Source organism: Sprattus sprattus, assembly GCF_963457725.1.
Source record: "Sprattus sprattus genome assembly, chromosome: 4".
In the NCBI taxonomy this organism is placed as follows: Eukaryota; Metazoa; Chordata; class Actinopteri; order Clupeiformes; family Clupeidae; genus Sprattus; species Sprattus sprattus.
Window position 1 is genome coordinate 32,070,797 of NC_137923.1, and position 22,048 is coordinate 32,092,844.

At 40.4% G+C, this 22,048-nt stretch overlaps 1 protein-coding gene across 1 annotated transcript; it reads right to left on the minus strand.

Moving 5' to 3' along the window:
* Positions 1-316: 316 nt before the first annotated feature.
* On the minus strand, positions 317-16,427 carry gne (glucosamine (UDP-N-acetyl)-2-epimerase/N-acetylmannosamine kinase). The gene is made up of 13 exons (XM_080836785.1): positions 16,405-16,427; positions 10,989-11,197; positions 10,554-10,800; positions 9,166-9,373; positions 8,472-8,624; positions 7,431-7,643; positions 7,146-7,233; positions 6,812-7,022; positions 6,191-6,320; positions 4,696-4,917; positions 3,067-3,249; positions 2,405-2,521; positions 317-2,300 (listed from the first exon to the last, which is right to left on the minus strand). Exons 2-13 carry the CDS (start codon positions 11,147-11,149, stop codon positions 2,065-2,067), a joined length of 2,169 nt encoding a protein of 722 aa, XP_080692911.1. The 5' UTR covers positions 11,150-11,197; positions 16,405-16,427; the 3' UTR covers positions 317-2,064.
* Between the last annotated feature and the right edge of the window lie 5,621 nt (positions 16,428-22,048).

Below are 22,048 nucleotides of genomic sequence, written 5' to 3' on the forward strand. Positions count from 1 at the left end.
TAGCCAGTGAATAAGATGGACCAAGCATTGGGCCCTGACTTAGTTATAAAAGTAACAGCATACATTAAGTTATTTTCAAAGATTCTTTGTGGCCCCATGAACAAAACCATCTTAAATTATCTACAGGATTAACATCAACTCAGACCAATACAGGTTTTGTCATGGTTCAATTTATCAAACCTGAAAACTAAAATATCATACATTTCTGTCATTAAAATTTTCATAGTGTTTGAATAAAGTGGGTTCTACTCAAACATGTAATGATTTTGCTGGAATAACACATTTGTAAAATAACAAATTAGTTTGAGAATATTGCTCCAGAATTGTTACAGAATACATCAGATTAAAAAAAAAAAGAAAACCGTAACTGATAAAATGGCATGGAGGCAAGTATATTTTGTACAATGCAAAATACATTTCTATAAATATGGGATATTCTATTGGCTGATCTCTATAATTAAATCATGAATTATCAGGCACCTGTCAAATTTTAAATCCACTATGTGCTATACATACATGCACACACACATACATACATGAGTATCTAAATACTCTCAAATTCCCCACAGTTGCACATGTGTGATTATAACGAATGTGGTGGTTATGTGGGCTGTAAACAATAATGACAAAATGAAGCACAATATGTAAATATGTGACAGACTTACATTTGACCACTGAGTCCGTCATAAATGCACTGAAGGTGCAACTGAAGGTGAATGTGAACATTATGACATATTTGACATTCAGACAAGGTATGGTGCTTCAACCCCATTTACACCAGTGATATAGAATCAGTCATAAACTGTAAAATAACAAGAACACTAAAATCCAGTATTCACACAAGAATGTCACAAGGCATTACAGTGACATGTAGCTGTTACTGGGATATTGTTGCCCATTGCAATAGTGCGTCATAGCTATTCTATAGTTAAGTCTTTATTAAGAATGACATATATTATATAATGCATGATATGTATTTTACAAATAAAATATAATTATATATTATAATTTCTCCATTTAATTGCACAGCTGGTACAAGGTGTCTCAAGAGATTCTGAGGTGGTTTGAAGAGTTTGCTGTGCCTGCAATCCTTGGTATTTTACCTGTCTCAATTGAGCATTTTAGCTGTATTGGTGACCATACAAAATGGTGACATCCCCACCATATTTACCGCAGACTGGTTCATACATACACTGAACTCTGAATGTACATAGTACCTACTCCATGGTCCTTATTTCATAAATCAGGTCTAAATCAAATGAGTTAGGCAACAGAAGGAGCGCTTATTAAATAATAATTAAAGTAGTATTTATTGTTACACCAGGGTTCTAATGCTCGTAGCTTGACTGTTCTTTCCCTTCTACATCGCTTTGGACACAAGCGTCTGCTAAATGACTAAATGTAAATTAAGCTTATCAAGATATACCTCGGTCTGTGTCACTGCTGAGGTGCACTTTAGCTGGCGATGCTGTTCTCAAGTTCTACCAACAGTTATGGTCGTCTTCAGGATTGTTAAAAATGTCTTTGTGTTGTGGGCATGCTAATTCAGTTCACGACACAAACAATAACAGCACAATTCATACACGTGTCAAACCTCTCACTCTCATGTCACACCTGTCAGGGATGACTAGTGTTTGATCCCAAATTCAACCATCAGTCCTTCAAGTCGTATAAATCGTACAAATAAATGAATCACAGCAGATGACATGTTCATGGACTTCAATCAACTATGTGTGATTAGTAGCGCTCTGATCGGAGAGGCGGAGCCTTCCACTATTAAACAATTGGCAGCATATATTTGGTGCACTGTGTAAAATAAAAACAAATAAGGTTTCAGGTGAAGAACAAAGGTTCAAATCCATCCATCCAAAATCCTATCCATCTAAAATGGAATGCAGAAGGACTTGAAATAAGTTTGCATATGTTTAGGTAGTAGGCAGGGTAAGGGCATTTTGCTCTCAGTCAAAAAACACAAAATCATTAAGCCATTTCAGGCTTGGGGTCCAGCGGAGGTCTGAAGTTAAGGGCGAGGATGCCGTAGAATGACCTCTCCAGGTGAGATGCTCAGTAAGTTCTGCGCGTGGCGTAGTCCAACACCATGCTGGCAGCACCCAGCAGGGCAGGCTCCTCCAGCTCAGAGCTCAGGACCTGGATGTCCCGCGCAGAGCTGAGAGCACGCTGGTTGATGATCTGTCGCACAGGGTTTTCATAGAAGGAGGCCAGAACACCAGATAGAATCACCATGGCCGGATTCACCATGTGGAGAATATTTACGATACCAACACCCAGTGCTGTGCCAGCTAAGAACAGTAAAGACAGGTTATTAGAATTACATGTGGCTGAATGATGTGTACAGGTACACACAACTAGTGTGATCTCAAGCATGACACTGAATGAGACATACCTGTTCTCAGCACAGCATCAGCTTTAGGGTTGCCAAAACGAGCTGCATTGATCAGGTGAACGGCACTGATGGTTTCTTCTTTCTTTACAGCCATTCCTTCTGTAAACAGCTGGTCCTCTGCACACACATGCCGACACAATCATGAGTTTCAGCACTGGAGGTAGGACTGCTCATTTAGAACACGTGATGGAGATCATTTCCAAACACTGTTAATGACTTAAAAATATAATAATGGAGTGCCTTGTATTTTTAATTCCCTTATATGAATAATGTACTTATGTAAGCAGGAACATGGTTTTTCTGTGTTTCTGCATGTGTGTAACTTAGATTATTAAGTGCCACTTAGTTGCATTTGTACAAGACCATGTTTAGACCAGAGGTGATAAGCTTCTTCCGACCTTGTGCAAAACTGCCATCCTTGCAAGACAGAGAGCCTCGGACGTCAGAGTTCCACTACGTGGTTATCCCTGCTGAACGCTAAACTTCTGTCTATATAAACCTTGGGCGATGTGTTTAATATTGCTTCACTTTCAGCCTTGTGCTGGGAGTGAGCCCGATTGCAATTGTTATTGTATGAACACGTGTGTTTTCATCTGGATGCGTGCGAGTCAGCGAGTGAGAGAAAGAATGAATGAATGAAAGTGCTTGTGCTTGATTCTCACCATCGTTCAGTCTCTTGGCCTCTCTTTGCAGGGCAATTCCCGAAGCGTACGCCTCAATGCAGCCACGGCTGCCGCACATACACTCTGGTCCGTCCAGAGACACCATGATGTGACCGAGCTCTGCTGCACAGAATGTGCTACCATGGATCAACTCGTTGTGCTGGACAATCCCTCCACCTATACCTGTTCATTTGAACACAAACACACATAGTGTTTACAACTGTTTAACAGTGCAAGAAGAACATTTTTTGGCTTTGTGAATGGACCTCAAAGTGTTGAGTAATTCCGCTCAGATAGTGTTTTGGACATTTTATTTTAGCCTATTAAAGTGATTCATGATAAAAAAAAGCATCTGCTATATTATGATACATCATTTCAACGACCAGTGACATGCAGTCAGGGTAGGCAAGGTAGGCACTGCCTACCCTGACAAAATTCAAACGTAAAAATGTTTATTAAATCATTTTATTTAATAAACTTGTATTTGTATTTGTACCGAGTATTCTTGTGATTTATATATGCAATACATACGTTATTCCAATTGTTTAGACGTTACGATGACAATTGTATCAGTTACGCATAAACAAATACAAAAAAACGGTAGAATAAGCAGTGCCTTTACTGTCCATTCATTGTGAATGGCAACGGAAAAGTCATGTCGCGCATGCGCACTTCGATTCTGTATTCTTTAATATGTACGTCGAAAGGCACAACTCTACTGTGCCTTTGCGCGTAAATATGTTATGCCAGTAATCATCTACGTTACCTATCAAACATGGACCAATTAAAATCGAGATATTACTGGACATTTGCGCAGCTGACGTCATTACACAAGCTAAGCGTAATCCCCGCGAAAATCAAAGTAAAAATGACAACAGCGGTATCTACCGATATTGTGGAACTTAGACATTTCTCTAAACTCGACTTTAATAGAAAATAGGAGTAACTAGCAAGAGGGAGGCCTATTCCAACACTAAATGAACTTCTGCAGAAAAAGGGACCAAAAATTGTCGTTTCAAACGGACTGGTATGACAAAAAAGATTGGCATTGTGGCTATGCTAGTCAGGTGAGTTAGAAACTATTTTGAGCTTAATTTTGAAATGATAAGTGTGGGGTTGAATTAATGCCGACTGCAAGCCATTTGCTTTCATATTCAATTGAGCAGTGTGTGTTCTCATTGCTGCTGACTGACATACATAATTGGCCGCTGTGCGGATAAAGATGGTTGCATTCTGATGATGGACATTAACTGGTGTGTGCGTGCGTGTGCGAGACTGAGAGTAGTAGGCCACACGATATGTTATCGTGATTGTATTTTTTTTTAATATATCGATCGACCGTGCCTGTGTGCCGCACTTGTAGGCTACCTACTGTTGTGACGTAGCCTATTAGCATAAATAAGGTAATCTGGCTTTCATAACTCAGTGCCTACCCTCGTACTGACTTCACCGCACGTCACTGTCAACGACCACATCAAAAAGTCACCGCTCTCTGTGTGTTTCTTTATTTTTCAGTCACTCACAATTTCGCTGTTCAGTAACTGTAGCTTGGGGAGTGTGAGTAGCAGTAGTACTAACAACAACAACAACCAAAATGATTTGGCAGTTATATCGGCTGTGAGATCATACCTGTTCCTGTGATAATGGTAACAAAGTTCTCCACGCCTTTTCCGTGGCCAAACTTGCGCTCAGCCAAGGCGGCGCAGTTCCCATCGTTATCCACCCACACAGGCAGGTGCAGAGCATTGGAAATGGGGGTCCTGATATCCACTGAGCTCCACTCCTGAATCAGCTTTGTGGAGTGGAGCACCACACCGTCTTGGGGGTTGACTCGGCCTCCCGTTGACACACCTGATAGAGAACAGAAGGGCAGAGGAGCGCACCCATGTGGAGAGACTCAATTAATTCACTGACTCATATGAGGCAAACATTTAATGAGAAACTGGATTTACTGATACTGCTTATGGACAGCCCAAATCTGGCATTCTATAACCTCACTGGCCTATTACACCTGTTAATAAAGATGTGATAATGTGAAAAAGTGCACATCCATGACTAGACAAGACATTCGTACAAGCTGTAGACTGTAAAAAAGGTTATATGACATCTGTGTTAATCCAGGAGTGGGGACTTAAAGTTGAGACCAGTGGCATACTATTCCACACGGCTAGATCCAGTAGCCCAAGCAATGTCTGAATGTTTACAAGCAGTAGCGGCTGCCGCCTTGGCGGTGCAGGCCTCTGCTCCTATTGTACTACACAGCCCACTCACACACATGCTTAAAATGCCACCAACCAAACAGCTATCTTGCATGACTGTTTTGTTATCGCAGCCTCATATCACTGCGTGATATTTAACCCAGCTACACTTTTACTTACGGCAGAGGACAGATAAAAGAGCTGATCTACAGATTCAACTGACTTGACAAGATAGGCTTTTTCCAAAAGCTGATTTAACTATTGTTTGTTGATGGTTCAAGCAAATAAACCTTGAACACATAGCCACTACTTCCACACTATTCCGCACAGGCAGCAGAACAAATTGCACTGATTGCGCACACACATGCAAAAGACCCGGTTTCATTGGGAAAACACAAAGCAGACAAGGCCACTAACCAAGCCGCAGTACAACAACCATCTGACACGTGCAAATTTGAAGAATTAGATATTCACATTACTTAAAGATATGCTGCAATATTGAGCCATGGTAAAAACATGCCTCAATAAGTGGGGATAGTAAGCATATATTTTTACTTCTTATATTGTATGAGAAAGATGTTTAATCGTTCATTATTGATTTTATTGAGTTAAACCCAAAGCATATATTCCACGTTTAGTGTCCATTTCAACACCAAATAAACGCTCAATAAATGGTTTTCACTGTGAGGGGGATGCGGGTATTTGTTGGTGTGTGGTGCAGAGAGGCCCAACGAAATATGTATGTCATACAACTTTTAAATGGCTAGTGCACCACAACTTCATGGCATTTAGTTTTACCTGACACGACGATGTTACATTGAATAAACTGTGGTTAATGCACAAGTGTGTTTTATATGGTTTTATATGGTGCGGATAATAGTCGAATAGGGAAAATAGCCTATATAAGGGAGTGAAGGGCTACAAACCGACTCCAAGGACTCTGCAGTTCAGATGCACAGCATCAATCAAGGCCTCCTTGCACATCTTCAGGATGAGATCTATTCTCTCCTCGTAGGTCTTCGGGTTTGATTGGGTGTACTTCTTCACTATTTTACCCTATTGTACAAGAGGGTACAACAGTCAGAAATCCTACTAAAGCAAGCAACAAGACTTAAGAGCAATCACATGTTCAGGAATTACAAAGGATGAATGGAATTGGATTTGAGAAACACCACCCCAAAGAAAAGTCACATGGTCTTTTCAATAAATAAACAAGCTCTATGTATAAGAACTGAAAAAAACGTAGAATTATGTCTCATATGAGCGTATGGAAATTTTGGATTTCCAATGTCCTGATCCTTAAATCAAGGCTTTTGCCCACATCACAATTAATCCGATATCAGATTCTTCACCATGCATGCATAAAATTAGTTTGTAAGTACAGATTCAACTGCAAAGTCGTGGTACCTGACACTGAATTTGGCCTGAGGCGTTGTCTTTAAAAGAGCTGGGTACCTACAGCATTGAGTCAAATGTGAGGTGCTGGACCTTAAAGAGTTTGACCTTAAAGAGTTTTTCAGCCAGTCACACACATGCATGCGTCTCACCTTCATGCTGACAATGGCTACACGCAGGTTCGTGCCTCCCAGGTCCACAGCGAGGGCGCTCTGGGTCTCCAAAATGTGGTCAATATCCTGAGAAATGCAATCCTTTACTGCTGGGAAGCAGAAGGTCTTCTGCAGTGGCTCATCCAGATTGATGGACTGCAGAAACTTGAGGATGCGCGGAACAGCATTTCCATCACCGTAGATCTTGGAGCTGAGAGGGAAATAAACATTGAGATTAGCTGCTGCATCCTGCTTTGAATACATACCAGCAAACATGCTACTACATTTTTTGAATTAAACGAAAGTGTGTGAGTGAGGATCGCTGTGTACGTACCAGGGGTATCGCTTCCCAAACTGAAGTTCCAGCGCATGGTAGATTTTATTTTGAGTGTCTGCATCTCTGACATGGAGAACATTTTCACCTATCCAACAATCATCAAACATGAAAAAGTTATAATTGTGTTGTATACCAGAGACAAATATGCAGTAAAGCTCTAATCTTAAAGTTCAGAGCACTGACTAGTGAATCACACTGTAAACTGCATCCTCTGGTCACATCCCCATCTCCTCCTAGGTTCAAGCGATAGAGACTCCAGTGCTTGTTGGAACATCCACACACCTGTCTCTCGGCCTGTCTGCCTGGTGCCCAGGTTGATGACGGGTGTGCCGAAGGCTCCTGCCTCACGCACACCGCAGCTGCTGTTGCCAATCATGCACCCCGCATGGGACACCAACTGAATGAACTGCTCAAAGGGCACGTGCTTTACGGCCTGGAAGTTGGGGTGCTGCTCAATACCCTTCTTGCGCATCGAACGCACCATCTCCTTACTGCCTGAGGAAAGAGAATGGTTCAGTTACACTGTGGTTATTATGGCAAAAACGATACCTGTACATTTGTTTGCATGCTGCTGAGTACGGGAGCATGAAGAGGATCTTTAATTCAAAGCTACACAGGCCCAATTGACATCATGGACTATTGCATTCCTGGATGAAAAGAGATCTGCCCCATCATTACTTGAGTAACATATACCTTCTTTGTTCCTTAAACACAGCTGTTGCTGATCGACTACACTTTAATACTTAAAGTAAATGAATGTAGTCAAGGGACTAAACACTATGGTGGAGATAATTTCCAAACACTGTTAATGACTAAAGAATATAATAATCAAGTGCCTTGTATTATTAATTACCTCAAATGAATCATGTACTTATGTAAGCAGGAACATGGCTTTTCTGTGTTTCTGTGTAGATGTGTAACTTTCATTAACTGGCGCAACTTATTGTTTTCTCGACCCTGAGAAAATACAAGAAGTTCGGTCGAGAACCTTATTTTGACTATGATGTTAAACACTTATGGCGTCAGCATTAGATAAATCTAAGTATATAAACCTTGTGGTTTGTCAGCGAAATTGCTTCACTTTCAGCCTTGTGCTGGGAGTGAGCCCGATTGCAATTGTTGTTTGTCTAATAAATATACTTATATGCAGTTCCTGAGTCCTGAGGTAACTAGGGTGAATTTTCACCTAACACACTACACACTAAACACTTGGGATGTAAATGATTTAACTGCTGAAAGCACTACTGAGTGTTGAATTAAAGAAGAAAAAGGACTGATCCAGATTAAAGTAGATAGAGGATACAACCAATCTCTTAGCCTCACCAGCATCAATATTGGGGAAGAGAATCAATGTTCGCTTGTTGAATAAGATGAGGGCATCCAGCATGAGCTCATAGATCTTAATGGAGTTCTTAATGTCGGTTGTTACAGGATGCTGCAACGCTACGATGTAATCTTGCTCTTTGACACCGTCTCCTGTTCAGAAAACATGACCAAGATCAGTGAGGTTTTAGATCCGTCAGTGCTTGAGCAATAGATCAATTAGTCAGGGTAAGCATGGAGTTCTGATAAAGTCTGATAATTCCTAATGTTTCTACCCAGGTCTCGACTACGTGTACAGGTTTGTATGATGGAGAATCCAAGGGTCAATGTAAATGTGCAGACCAGTAAATCATTTAATAATGAGTGGTGTTGGTACACTGTCAGTTGGACAAAATATTTGACCTCTATGCTATACTTATTTCATTGTAATTATGGATGATCATAAGTCTCTAAAGTTCTATACATTGTAGCTACTTTGTTAATGTAAAAATAATGTAATGTAAAAATATGAAATGGCGTAATTCACAAAATACATGAAGTATTAAAAGTGTTGTATTGTGAATTCCAAGAAATATAGCATCATACACACACACACACACATACACACATATATATATATATACACACACACACGGCCCACGGACACAAATTTTGTTGAAAACATTTTTAAATGAGCATGTTTGTCAGGACATACCCAGCCAAGCCTTGATAATATCTGCATAATCATCACGTTTGTGAGCAGCCAGCAGTTTGTCGTAAGAGGGGCAGCCAGCCAGGAGGATTCTGGAATGGTCCTCACACATGGCGATGAGGTGGCGCTCAGCACCACGTGTGCAGCAGGCATGGTAGTGGGCCAGCTTGGATATCGCATGCCGAATGGAATCATCTATAGTGCCACTCACCTAGACCCGCAGGAAGATATGATCATGACATTTCAGTTTTTAAAAGATTTAAAAAAATCAGGACAACCACAAAAGGTTCTGAGGACACAGAAGGTGTAGGTTAAACTTACTGCATAACAATTTTATGTATGAAATTCAATCAAATATAGAACATTTCCTCAAGCAACAGGAAACCCATTTAGGAAGTTTCAGTACACAGGCCCCACATAAGCCACAGTCCCCACACCTGTGTTTCATGTAACATGTGGCTACTGCATGACAGCCAGCTTTACTGGTCCTGTTACATGCTTCTCACGCCAAATTGTTACATGCTTCTCACCGCCACAAACACATTAATTGGGAAACAAAAAGTATTTTATTATTCAAAAGCCCAGATCATAAGGGCAACTGCATATACTACCATACCAATAACTCGATGTCACCTGCTTCAGTCCAGAGATGGCTGATACTACTTTTGGAACTAGTTGTGTTGTGACTGTACTGTGCTAATGGAAGCATAACTAAAGGAGAACAGTAACGTTACAGCGGTGTTTTGAATGTCTCTGAAACCGGGCTATGGAGGCTGCATGGGGAAGCAGACGCCATGCATTACATCACAGAGATCCCTTTATGCCTGTCAATCAAAATCCCACAGATCAGCACTGACAAGCTGTCTCTGGGAACCACCAGGCAGATCATAGTAGACTTCTAAGATAATAAAGTGCAAAAGGTCTTACAAATGACACAAATTTAACTGAACACTATTTAGGACACAACTATATGAATGAATTGACTTCTTTGAAAGGCAGTGACACCAATGTACAGCTGTTGGAGAGAGCGTGTTCAGTGCATGAGAAAGACCATTATTAGAAGAGGTGGAATAAGTGAAGGATGTGATGCAACAGTTTTAAGCTAGTCTATGCCGTATTTGTTCTTTTGTTGCTAAACTTCAAACTTACCACCATGACACCTGCACTGGCTGGCATGAGTTGCACTTGCCACTTGTCTGATTGCATAATGGGGTCCTTTCTGCAGACTATTCTGGTGCATTTAGAAACCTGTCAGCTAGCCTACCTAGCTAGCAAAACTGTCCAGCCCACTACATTTTCTAACTAACAGTGAGTAATGAGTCTTGGGATATGATTTTCTTAGACATCTCAAATGCTGCGCTTAAACCCTTTCTCTCTCCTGAAATCCTCACCTCTCCTCCCTCCAGATGCAAGATGCGAATGTTCATAAGGGCTGCTGCCGTAGCCAGGGCCAAAGCATCAAACCGGTCACCGTGGACGATCAAGACATCAGGGTTGAGCCTCTGGAGGACGTCGGGGAGCTTGACAAGCGCAAGACCAACGGACTCCACCATGGCCGCCTCATCCTCCCCGCGCACAATCGTATGCAACTTAGAGCCAATGTCAAACTCATCCTGTTCGATCATACGGAATGTGTTTCTGTGTGGAACAGGGAATTTCGGGAAGCATTTTAAAATAGTCTTTGCCGACATTTCCTGGAATTTCATGAATTTATTTCTTTACAACTTCTTTAGCACGTAGAGAAATTTAAAGACACATATTTTCGAACAACTACTACAAAGATAAACAAACAGTAGTAGCCTACACCTCGACCAACGTTAACTTACCCATAATCATCAATAAGGTGAGATCCCAGCACCACCACCTCCAGCGCAAAATCGATTGGGTTGGCTTTCATGCCAAACATAATGGGTGCCAGCTTGGAGTAATCAGCACGGTTACAAGTGGCCACGCACACCCTCAGCTTCCTTTTGCCATTATTTTCCATCTTCTCCAGTCTTTCTCTTGCTCTTTGGATGTTTAGGTAATACAGCTCCTACCAAAAACGGTAAAAACACAACAGTATGAATATCATTTGGTTGACCCAAGTAAACTACTTTGTGTTTGGCCTCATCCCAACACAGGTTCCCATGAAACAAGTTCAAGGACTGGCAATAAGTAAAGAATGCAATCCAGGCCAAATTATTTGTGTGGTCTGGGTGTGGATGTTTTGTAGTTGGCACTTGTTGACAAGTCAGATAATCCTTCAAGAAAAGAGAATAACAAACAGCGTGGGATCCACAGGACCAGGTCTAGGTGAACCAGTCTCACTATATTGACAGGTGGACCTGCAGCACAGCATGGGTCAACCAGATAAAGGGACATTCCAGTGACATCTGTTACACCTGGTCTCTCTACCAAAACCTTTTTTCTGATAAGAGGAATTACATGATAGACATCAGAGTAGAATATTATAGCATTCTAACATTCTTCCATCATACCCACAGTGGAGTTCTAAGCAAAGTGAAGTGAGACCACATATAACAGAGGTCTCAGGACATCAGCAGGGCTGCTGGTTGCACAATGCGCTGAAACAGGATGCAGCTCAGCACTCACAGTGCACAGTGTCCTGGCATGAGATACACTGCAGGTATCTATGCAAGCCTAAGATCACCATGCGAGAGGGTTACCAAGGTTACCAGGTTGTGGAACATACTTACATGAGTGCTCCTCTCAGTGAGGCGCTGAGGCAAGAAAACAAAGAACAAAATACTTCAAGGAGTAAACATAACTAAGTCACTTGGTATTGCGAGTATACTTACAGTGTTCAGGTACAACACCGTTGACAAAATGTAAAATGTCCTTGACTCAATTGTGTAAACACTAGACTACAATCAAACGTCTCCTGTTGAACTTAACAACAGGTCGCTTACACGTTTTCAATTAATTGTGGAGTGTAATACTTTTGGAATTATATTAAAGTCAGGTAACAAATTATTCTTTAATAATCAATAATGTTCACAAGAAAAAGGGAAAATATATCAATCAACTGGAAAGCAGTTTGTGGTAATCTATTAATCCTGATTCCAGTGAACAAATCTTTTGTCAAATGATCTCTGAAAAATGAAAGTTCCTTCTGTCTCTATAACTCACTAGAGTCACTGGAGTGGTCATTCCTCCTATCTCCTATCTCTTCCCCCAGTGCCTTCCCAAGGCCCTGATAATCATTGATTGAGCACAGAGCTCCATAGTCCCTTTTACAGCCTTTTATAGGGATTTTGGAGAGAGCAAGTGCATATGTTGACATAGGTCAAACAGAGCAGGTACAGGAACTTGAATGTCCGCAGTCGGCTTTCAACTAAAAACAAACAGGTGATAAGACATGTTCACTGTAGTTTTAAGCTATACAAAATTACTTTTCAGCTATCCTTTATGGTTCTGACAACCTCATTAAACCCAACAACAGACCATCTCCATTATGCACTCATGCCCACTGCATTGGTTTGCCTGCCAACACCCTTGGCATAAGCATGTTATTAGAGGAGCTTCAGATTGCATTCACGGCTACAACCAGCAAAGAATTTCAATTTTATTTTCCATTTTTTCATGAATAGTTAACACTCTACAGTCCAATGCCTTTTAGACTTCTAAGTTGTCTGACATGCCTTGATGTTTTTGTACATTTCCCTTAACTAAAAACATTGATGCTCAAATGGGATATCTGATTATATTCTAGAAGACCTCAGCAATAATATCATGTCAGTAAAAGGTCATAATCATTGTTCTGTTACAGTGAAGGACTCCACTTATCAAAGTAACATAGATGTAGCAAAGATAAAGACATTAGTACTGCTACCATCTACATTGCACTAAACCTTTGAACTGAATCCTAACCAGCAATTGTTGGCCAAAGTACTGTGATGCTAATTATAGTTTCCAGTTCTCAGTACCTTCCCTGCAGAAGTGAGTAAAGATGAGGCTGGTTTGGGGGTGGAGAAAAATTTAAATTTCTGAGTCCCATGATCATTCTCATTGCCTGTTAAAAGCTTCTTACTACTATTTTCTGCCACTATCATACTTAGCTGACTGATGTCTTTATTGAGGGTCACCACAGCCATCTAAAGAACACAGACCCCTTTAGCTGTGGGGGGTTTAAAAGCACATGATTCTGTGCCACGCCACAGGCAAGTTGGACTGACACCATGCACATGGGCCAGAGCAGTTTCATACACACGTCACATTTGGGTCTCTAACACAGTGTAAAAAGCACAATGATTCCATGACAAACTGAGACTATTTTCAAAAAGAATGACCAGCTCCGCACAAAACCTAGAACTGTCCACTGAACCTTGAAACTCTTCTAAATAATATAATAAAGGGTTGTATTATCAGCTGAAAGCAACCTCCTGCTGGCTGGAGCTCACAGAGCTAACTGTTGTCATGAGGTTAATAATTCAGCTCAAGTATGGATAGATTTGGACTGGACAACAATAGGTATACTGCTCTTCAAATCTGAACAAACAAATTCACAATCTACAGTTGATATTATGTGAAGAAAGGGGAAAATGGAAAAGGTTTGATTCGTTGTGACTTTCTAATGCTTTAAGTTGGACAGAAAAGAATTACATGAAATAGCCTACTTAATGCAAACCTTTGAATCAAGAAATCTATATTTCGCCAACATTTTTACATTTTAGTTGTTTTACCTTTTCTTTCAGCCGTCAGATATTAATTACATTTTGATTTTAAGTTCCTAAACTCTTCTGGCAGAGCCTTCAGAGAGCCTGATAGCACCACAAACGCTGTTCAGGCACTGTAATGTTCAGATATTTCCTTGCAATCTACTTAACTTAAGAACATCCAGTGTGAAATGGTCCTTCGTGCCAGTGCAAACATAGACCTGTTATTCATTACATACAGACTAGATGCCACAACAGCAACTGAATACATTAGTACACTGACAATTACTCATCTGACAAATTAGATTTTGGAACATTATTGCAGGACCAAGCCACAGTATGAACTACACACATTCCTTCAGCATCCTGTTTAAGGCCACACGCTAACATTCTAGCGCTAACAGCCTCTTTACAATCCCCATTAAAGCAGCACAGCCATAGCTCACCTAAGACGCAGCATCACAAGACTGGAGCACGGCACTAGTCATTAGGATGGGGGCAGGGAGAGGCTGATAGGCACTAAGGTAGAAAGGAGAGAAGAAAAAGACAGAAAAGGCAGCTGACTCACATGTGGGTTGCGGGCTTCAGTACCAGGGAACATGTCTCCTTCTCTGACCTATAAGCAACTGTATTCTTCCACTGTGCCTTCAGAATTAGGGTGGTGCCTCCCTCTATCTCCTCACTCCTCCGTTTCCTCCTCGTTTTATAGCCCAGCTCATGCAGTCTTTTGAGAGCAGCGTTCCGATTACCTCTTCCTCTCTGCCTCACAAAGCACCACACCCCCGACACGGTGGAAGGAGGAGGGCATTACACGAACTAGCAGTTGTGATTGGCAGCCTAGCAAGACAAAAAGGCTATAGATCCCACCCACTCAGCATCTTCCCAGTGGCAGAAAAGAGTGATGGTGGGGGAGGGCTTTGACACACAAATCCTCCATCCAAACCAGTCTCACAGACTCCGGTGTCTTACTAGCACCACTAACAGGCCACATTTGGACGTACAGTTTGTCATTTTTGCACCTTAAATTCAGGGCACATTGTGATTTCAGTCTCCCCTATTCTGAATTTAATTCCGTTCTAAAACTGTAGGCAGCTGCAGATATTCCCAAGGGGGAAAAGGAGAAGTTTAATTTGGACACATATTGTGTGATTAAAGAGTTTGGGTATCTAAAACAGGGACAGACCATTTCCATATTTGTTATCCAAATTATGAGGTTCTGGAAGACTTGGAGGCTGCAGGAAGGAGTTCAGGGAAAATGTAAGAAGTTGTGTCGTCAGGCAGACGGAAATATATTTTAGGAACAGGCCAAATAATGTCATCCCTGCCAGATAATATCTTAGAATGGAGCTGATGGTTTCCAAGTCTGCATTCTATAGGACTACTGTGCATAGTAAACCAAGCATAGTCCTGTAAACAGACATTTCTGCTGAACTGGGGTGCCTGGTGCAGAAACGGTTAAATGGTTAAGATGTTGTTGACTTTTGTTCACCACTGTACAAGTCCAATGTGCACAACAAAGGCCAAAAAAAAATGCTTTTCAAATTCCATTACTTTTCTCCCAGGTTTTTCATGACCATATAAGACCTGTTGTTATTAGTATGTAGTAATAACTGTGCTAAACACAGTGCCACAGACAATGTCCTGAGTCATGTCTTGCCCATTCCATCTCATCTCAATGTATCTCTCCTATCTCATTAAGCTAATCCAGAGGGTTCACCTTAGATTTTGGGCTACAAGACATCAAAAGAAGAAACAGGCATGTTTCAACACACATCCCCCAAAGGCTGGTGATAGGGCTTCGCGGCCTGTCTAAGTTCTCTGGCATGCATGGAAGAACATAGTCTTTATGTACTATTCTATGTTCAGTATTGTGGCAAACTTAAAATATACACATACAAAAATAAACATAACATTTTAGGCACAACGTGCACTTTAACTGGTACATCATATCTAACCGACATGACTAAACTAAACTTTTAAAGTAAACTGAGGTTTACGAGACATGCATAGTGAACTCAATCAGCACTTAGATATTTCTGAGTAACACTAATGTTATCTGTTTCATTTTAAGATATGGACAACGAACTGCTACATGTTACAGTGATAATAACAAGAAGTAGCCTAATGTTTGCTACGTCAACTTTCTGCCAGATGTTAGTTTGCTAGCTAAAGTGCTATGTTGATAAGTAACCATATCAATAATACATACTGTTTAGATGCTGGTATGCAATCTACTCTTTCCTACGTGGAGTATGACCGCGAGTAAATAACTCTGCCCCACCAATACCACTAGATCTGAAAATGGTCGTCTCTAGCTAGCTAAATTAGCATCAAACAACGGTACCCGGATAGGAATATTGGCGATGTTAGCCAACTAGCTAGTTGGTTTAAAGTCGGTTACACATGGAGCTTAGATTGCATAGGTAAACATAGCTAGCATAGATAGTTAATTTTATGTTAAAGTGAACATACCTTAAACGGGACACTACTGGCACATCTATGAATACCAAGTTATGCAAACAACAAAGCTTTTGTCTGCTTCTATAAACTTAGGTTGCTGATAGCTAGACTTCCATTCACTTACATGGTGCAAAACACTTCCTTGTCCGACCCGGACAACTCGCTCGGGCCCTGACGTGACGTCACTGGATTGTCGACTGTGAGATGAACGTGAGATTGTGCATTCCTCCACGCCAACTTCATGTCTCGCTTATGCACATTTGAACATGTTGTGCACATGTTTTCTGTCAGTTGGCGACTTTGAGGTTATGTAATAAAACAACTATCATTACTAGTTAAAGCAACATAATGTAACAATTTTACCTTAAAATAATAGCTTCAAAATAATTTTGAGGACGCCAGGTATGGCACTTTGTAACTTTGGTTGATAGGGCATCAGACCTCTCACTACATTATGATTTATGGGACCACCTCACGCAACAACTAGACCCATCCACAGAGCAGAGTAGAGCTGGCTCTTCCTCTCTGTACTCCATACCTGTCAAGTCTGGTGAGATTTTCAACATTTCTCGTATCTCACATAAGTGACACTGAATCTCACGAATTGTAAATAATTATAAGTCCATTAGACTGCTGTGCAGTGCGAGTCTGCCATGTTCACACTATGCGGCTCACTATGTCTGTGTAGTAGTTTTAGACTTCTAGTCAATAAAGGTTCAATATTTAGCTTAACTGAACAAACTCTTATCTCAAGGTGAACCAGACCTGTTTCAGAAATACCATGCAAATGTAACAATATGCCTGCTGCATGTGTTGTCTTTTGTGTGTATGTGTGGGCGGTGGAGATGGCTCACAGATATCAATCTCTGACCTAACATATTTCAGTTTCCTACACTCTTTCTTCTGTCTGTTGTTCTTCCTCCTCGGCCTTTTCGACCACTAGGACCTGAACTATCTTCTCCTCTTCTCTCTAGCTCATCCTTTCCGCCTTCTGCCTCTCGTATCAGCGGCACCTGACCAGCCCTCACTGGCTTCACTTGACACTGGTGAGGGCACTTCATAACTGAGGTCTACATCATGCTACAACAAGGAAGAACAGAAGGACTCGTTGTCGCTTGCCATTGTCAAAGTTTAATGTCTTGCACTCCATCATGTAGGTTCAGTGTCCTCAACCTGGCAACCCGGGTGAGTTTAAGTCCAATGTTTTTAATTTAGAATGCAGTACCGATTTTAAACACTTGGTGTTCCGGCTACATATTGCTCCTTTTACTAGCCAGATTAAAGGACTAGAATGATTATACTGCATACCGTTTTACAGACAATTAAGAGAAGCTATCAATCTTGAATGTCATAGAAGAGCAAGACTAAGTGTAGTGGGGAGAGGGGACATGAGCATATCACAACAGGTTCATCCAAACCAGTGCTAAAAGACATCCTGGACAACCTGATCCACTCAGTCTGCTATCTCTGTATTGACACCAAAAAGTCTGTGGATGATTTTTTTTGTGCTAAGGGTATATGAGACATAGGCCCCCAATTAAAAAAGAATGACCGATCATCCTTCCTGCAGTGACACAAAGGTCACTCTCCAGGAGCTCCTAACTTGTTGATGGAGTTAGATGCTCCCACTCCCCCTCCAAAGAAAACAGTCAAATAACAAAGAAACACATTCAAAGACAAAACTAGTGTGAAAAATGTCTACAGGGCTTACATCCCAATGGACAGCACATGGCTTTTATGCCAACAGCATTATCACAGGTCAAAATGTTCTATTTGTATAAAGTTACACTACATAATTTTCACAAAAACAACCGTAAACGATATCTATGATTCTCTAAAGATGATTAAGTGAAAGAGTCACCTCAATCAAAATATCAGTCAATGCTCTACAGGTAGCCTATTCAATTTTACAGCTTGTCAGGCCTAACGTGATAAATTCACGGCCCCTTATTTCATTGACGGGCAACTGGCAACGACCAAAGTCTGCCATGTATAAACTAAAGCGAATTTAATAACTTAGCAAAGTAATTTAGCTAATTTAATACCATGAGCATGATATTAAGTGTAAACATGGGTGGGTCAGTGCAATGCTCCCACATGCTTTAGTTCATGCGCATTGGACTTTGCTCCTTGCCTGTCAATCAAATTAGTGCCCCACATCTGTGTATTTCCAGTAATAGTTTTTTTTTTCACCAATCAATCTGCAAGTTAGGGGCCTTGCCCACTCCACCCTCTGTTTTTTGTAGAATGAAGTGACCAGCATCCGTCCATTTTCAATGAGGTGGCAATATATAGTGACGCAGTGCTGTAGTCTAGTTTTCTGTGGTGGGTATACTGTCTGTGATGGGTCGGTGCCACAGCTCCCCCCCCCCCCCCCCCCCCTGCGGCCCACAAGCCCTTCCCCAATAAATAAATATGTTAGAAAATAAAGATGCAAAATATATAGCTTACAATACACATGCTAATATTGACCACAATTTAGATGCATTTTATCCACCACACACTGTAAAAAAGGGGTGGGGATTAAAAGATTCACAAATATTTCAGCAGAAGGGATACATTTTTCAATTAATTGAAGCCTTTATTTCAAAAGCATGCAATAGTATATGTATTACTATCTTACTGCATCTGGAAATGAAGTTTAATGGATGGACATTTACACCATGTGTTTCACTTAAATACAAACACAACAGTAAACACCACAGAATATCAAGATTACTGACAATGGGGGGGCAGAGTTTATCACTTATTGTATCTGTGAGATTGCTAGCTTGAGCTAACCAAAACCACCATATAGCTAGCCTGAGCTAACCAAAACACCGTAGCCAGCTCTGGAAATGAAGTTGAATGGATGGACATTTACACCATGTGTTTCACTTAACACTTTTCTAAGTTGACTGACATGCCTTGATGTTTTTGTACATTTTGCTTAACTAAAAACATTGATGCACAAATGGAATATATGATTATATTCTAGAAGACCTCAGCAATAATATTAGAAAAGGGTTCAATGTTTCCGTGGTTGTTCTTTTTATGTCTCTAAGACGAAAACTCAAAAAAAAAGACGAGGGATATAGACCTTTTAGTGTTAAATACAAACAAAACAGTAAACACCACAGAATATCAAGATTACTGACAATGGGGGCAGAGCTTATCACTTATTGTATCTGTGAGATTGCTAGCTTGAGCTAACCAAAACACCGTAGCCAGCTAGGTCAATTACCTCGCATAAAATAAGCTAACCAATTACGTTATTCTCAAATAAAAAAACATCGATTATGTGTGTTTGTGAAGTGTAACATAAGTCCTTTATCAATCACTCACGTTATTGTCGTTTATGTTGTTATTTACCGCTACAGATTACACCTAACAAACGTGTTATTCAGTTGCTTTTAATGTTTAACAGCAGCGTTAAACGTGACACCCCATTAAAGTCAGGCAAAGTCTTTGTAGCTAAGTGAAAAAAGTAGAGGTCCTGGTAATAGCCAATCAAATAAATGGTGTTTTCAGTTCCTGTCTGGTAACTAAATCTTAGACGAATTCTAGAATATTGATGGGTTGTCAACCAATCGTTTTTTGAGTCAATCCATCGTCTACCCACAGTTTCTTCTAACTGATGAATATTGACTGATTGGATGGTTTCAGAGACTTTTGATACGTATCTTGGCCTAGGTTTTAGTGGATATACGCAAACCCACGAACGTTTTAGGTGGTAATACGGCGTATACCTGCGTATCACGTAGACTACAGCCCTGTAGTGACGAGACAAATGATCGTTGCATCACCAACTGGGCAGAAATAGGCTAGAGGTCTAGTTTATGCAAATACTGAATGACGTGACATAGGGACCACCAATGGGAGTGAAGGCGACGTAACACGTTGTTGAAACAATTGACCAATCATGTTTAGCCTACTTGTTTAGTTCTGTAACCTGGTAACCACGAGCTGGGAGAGCCCATTTGTCTTCCTCCTGTGTCACTCGTGTGGCTGCAAGGTTAGGGTAATTGTGAGGGGCTCCCTATTTTGCTTGTCTGGAAGGGCTGCCTCTGTGAAAAGATGGACTGCTCTCTCTGGGTCCAGTCCAGTAACCCGAGTTTTTAAAAAAGATTACATTAGCAAACAGTTACTGAAACATTTTTTACAAATCTAAACTCAATGACAATGTTCCATCCAAACATCCATATCATTTTGATTATCCATTTAAATGTTAACAGTTATGGTCAGACTGATTTTGAAGGGTCCTCATGTCTTTGAATGAAAAAGTGTGCAGCAACTCGAAGATACTGGAATAAATTCATTAACATTAATAAGAGCAAAGACAAAAAAAAATGTTTAAAACATTTACCTGTAAAAAACAATTGAAAACTAATTTAGGCTGATGAAAAGTTGAATGAGGAACTTGGTTGCATTTACAGAATGCAATACGATCGCGTATTATTTGCTCTACCATGCTTTATAACGAAGCCAAAGTAAACGGCACATTTTTTGACATATCATTTTTTATCTAGTTTATGCAAACAGGAAGGAGCCTACCACTGAGTAAGTTGGAGGACTAATCGGAACGAATATTTTAGGAGAACTGACTCAAACAAACTGTGGCCCATAAAAGTCGTTCAGCCCAGCACTAAACGTTCAAAAAACATGGTGTGTTACACATGGTCTGACAGGTAACAGAATTATCCTTACAGTTTGTTTGAGATAAAGAAATTAGTTTTGGATCCACAGGCTCTGCCATCAGTGTTGCTTATAACAAAGCTGAACCCTACACTTGCAATGGTGTGGAAGAATGGAGACAATATGCATTAATAAAGAAACAGTTTTTATTGAATCTTCCAGTAGACTTGATATTCATGGAATAAAACTGCTTTCTGGGAATACTACTAGCAAAAACAGCTAAAAAAAAGAGACAAACAAGACAAATGCAGAAAGGAGCCATCTGTGAAAGTGCATATAAAAACAGAAAACAGTAAAACATCTCAAAAATACAAAAATGTTTACATTAATACCGGATGGGATTTCTGTTTGCTTTAACAATGGACAAGAAATAAGTTTTATCTCGATTGCATTTACAAGAAAATATCAACTTTGTAACCCACAGCAACTCACAAAGAGCACAGATATGAAATGTTGACTTTTTCTAGCCTGAACTGATCTGGACACGCTCAGGCAGAACATGACTGTTTAAATTGGTACATAGATCCAACTAAGTCAGATTCAGTCAAAGAAACAAATGCAGTGCATCTTTATGGTATTCACTGTGCAAGTCAGTAGTGACTTGGTTGTATTTTCTGCTGCTCCAGAAAATTATACATTGTTGGCTTAAAATATTCTTTACGTGACCAAACAAACTTGGATAAAACAAGCAAGAAAGATAAAGACTGCATAGCACTTAGTCTAGCGGATGAGTGCATCTAAAAAAAACAAATCTTTTGTCTCACCTTGAACACAACTGAAACATGTAGCAAAACATGTTAATTGAATGACCACCCACTCATATCTACAACCCCATCTACCAAAATTATCTTCGCTTTTACAGAAAACTGAGGGATATTTCACAATATTTTGGAATTTGGAATTTAAAGGCAATCTTCCAAAAAGCTGATTTATGATTTATGCACAACGATGACAGAATTTAAAAAAGGCTCTTTCCAACTTGCACATTCCCTCAGACACAATAATAGTATGTTGAAAAGAGTACAACATGATGCGTCACACCAATGTCTGTAGGCAGGAAATCACACCCTTGCATGTTTGGATGTCCTTTAAAG

Coding starts and splice junctions, on each gene's coding strand:
- gne (XM_080836785.1), bottom strand. CDS start 11,149: ATGGAAAATAATGGCAAAAGGAAGCTGAGGGTGTGCGTGGCCACTTGT. Junction 9,374..10,553: donor TGCATCTGGAGGGAGGAGAG/GTGAGGATTTCA, acceptor CTGCGGGTCTAG/GTGAGTGGCACTATAGATGA. Junction 2,301..2,404: donor TGATGCTGTGCTGAGAACAG/GTATGTCTCATT, acceptor TACTGTTCTTAG/CTGGCACAGCACTGGGTGTT.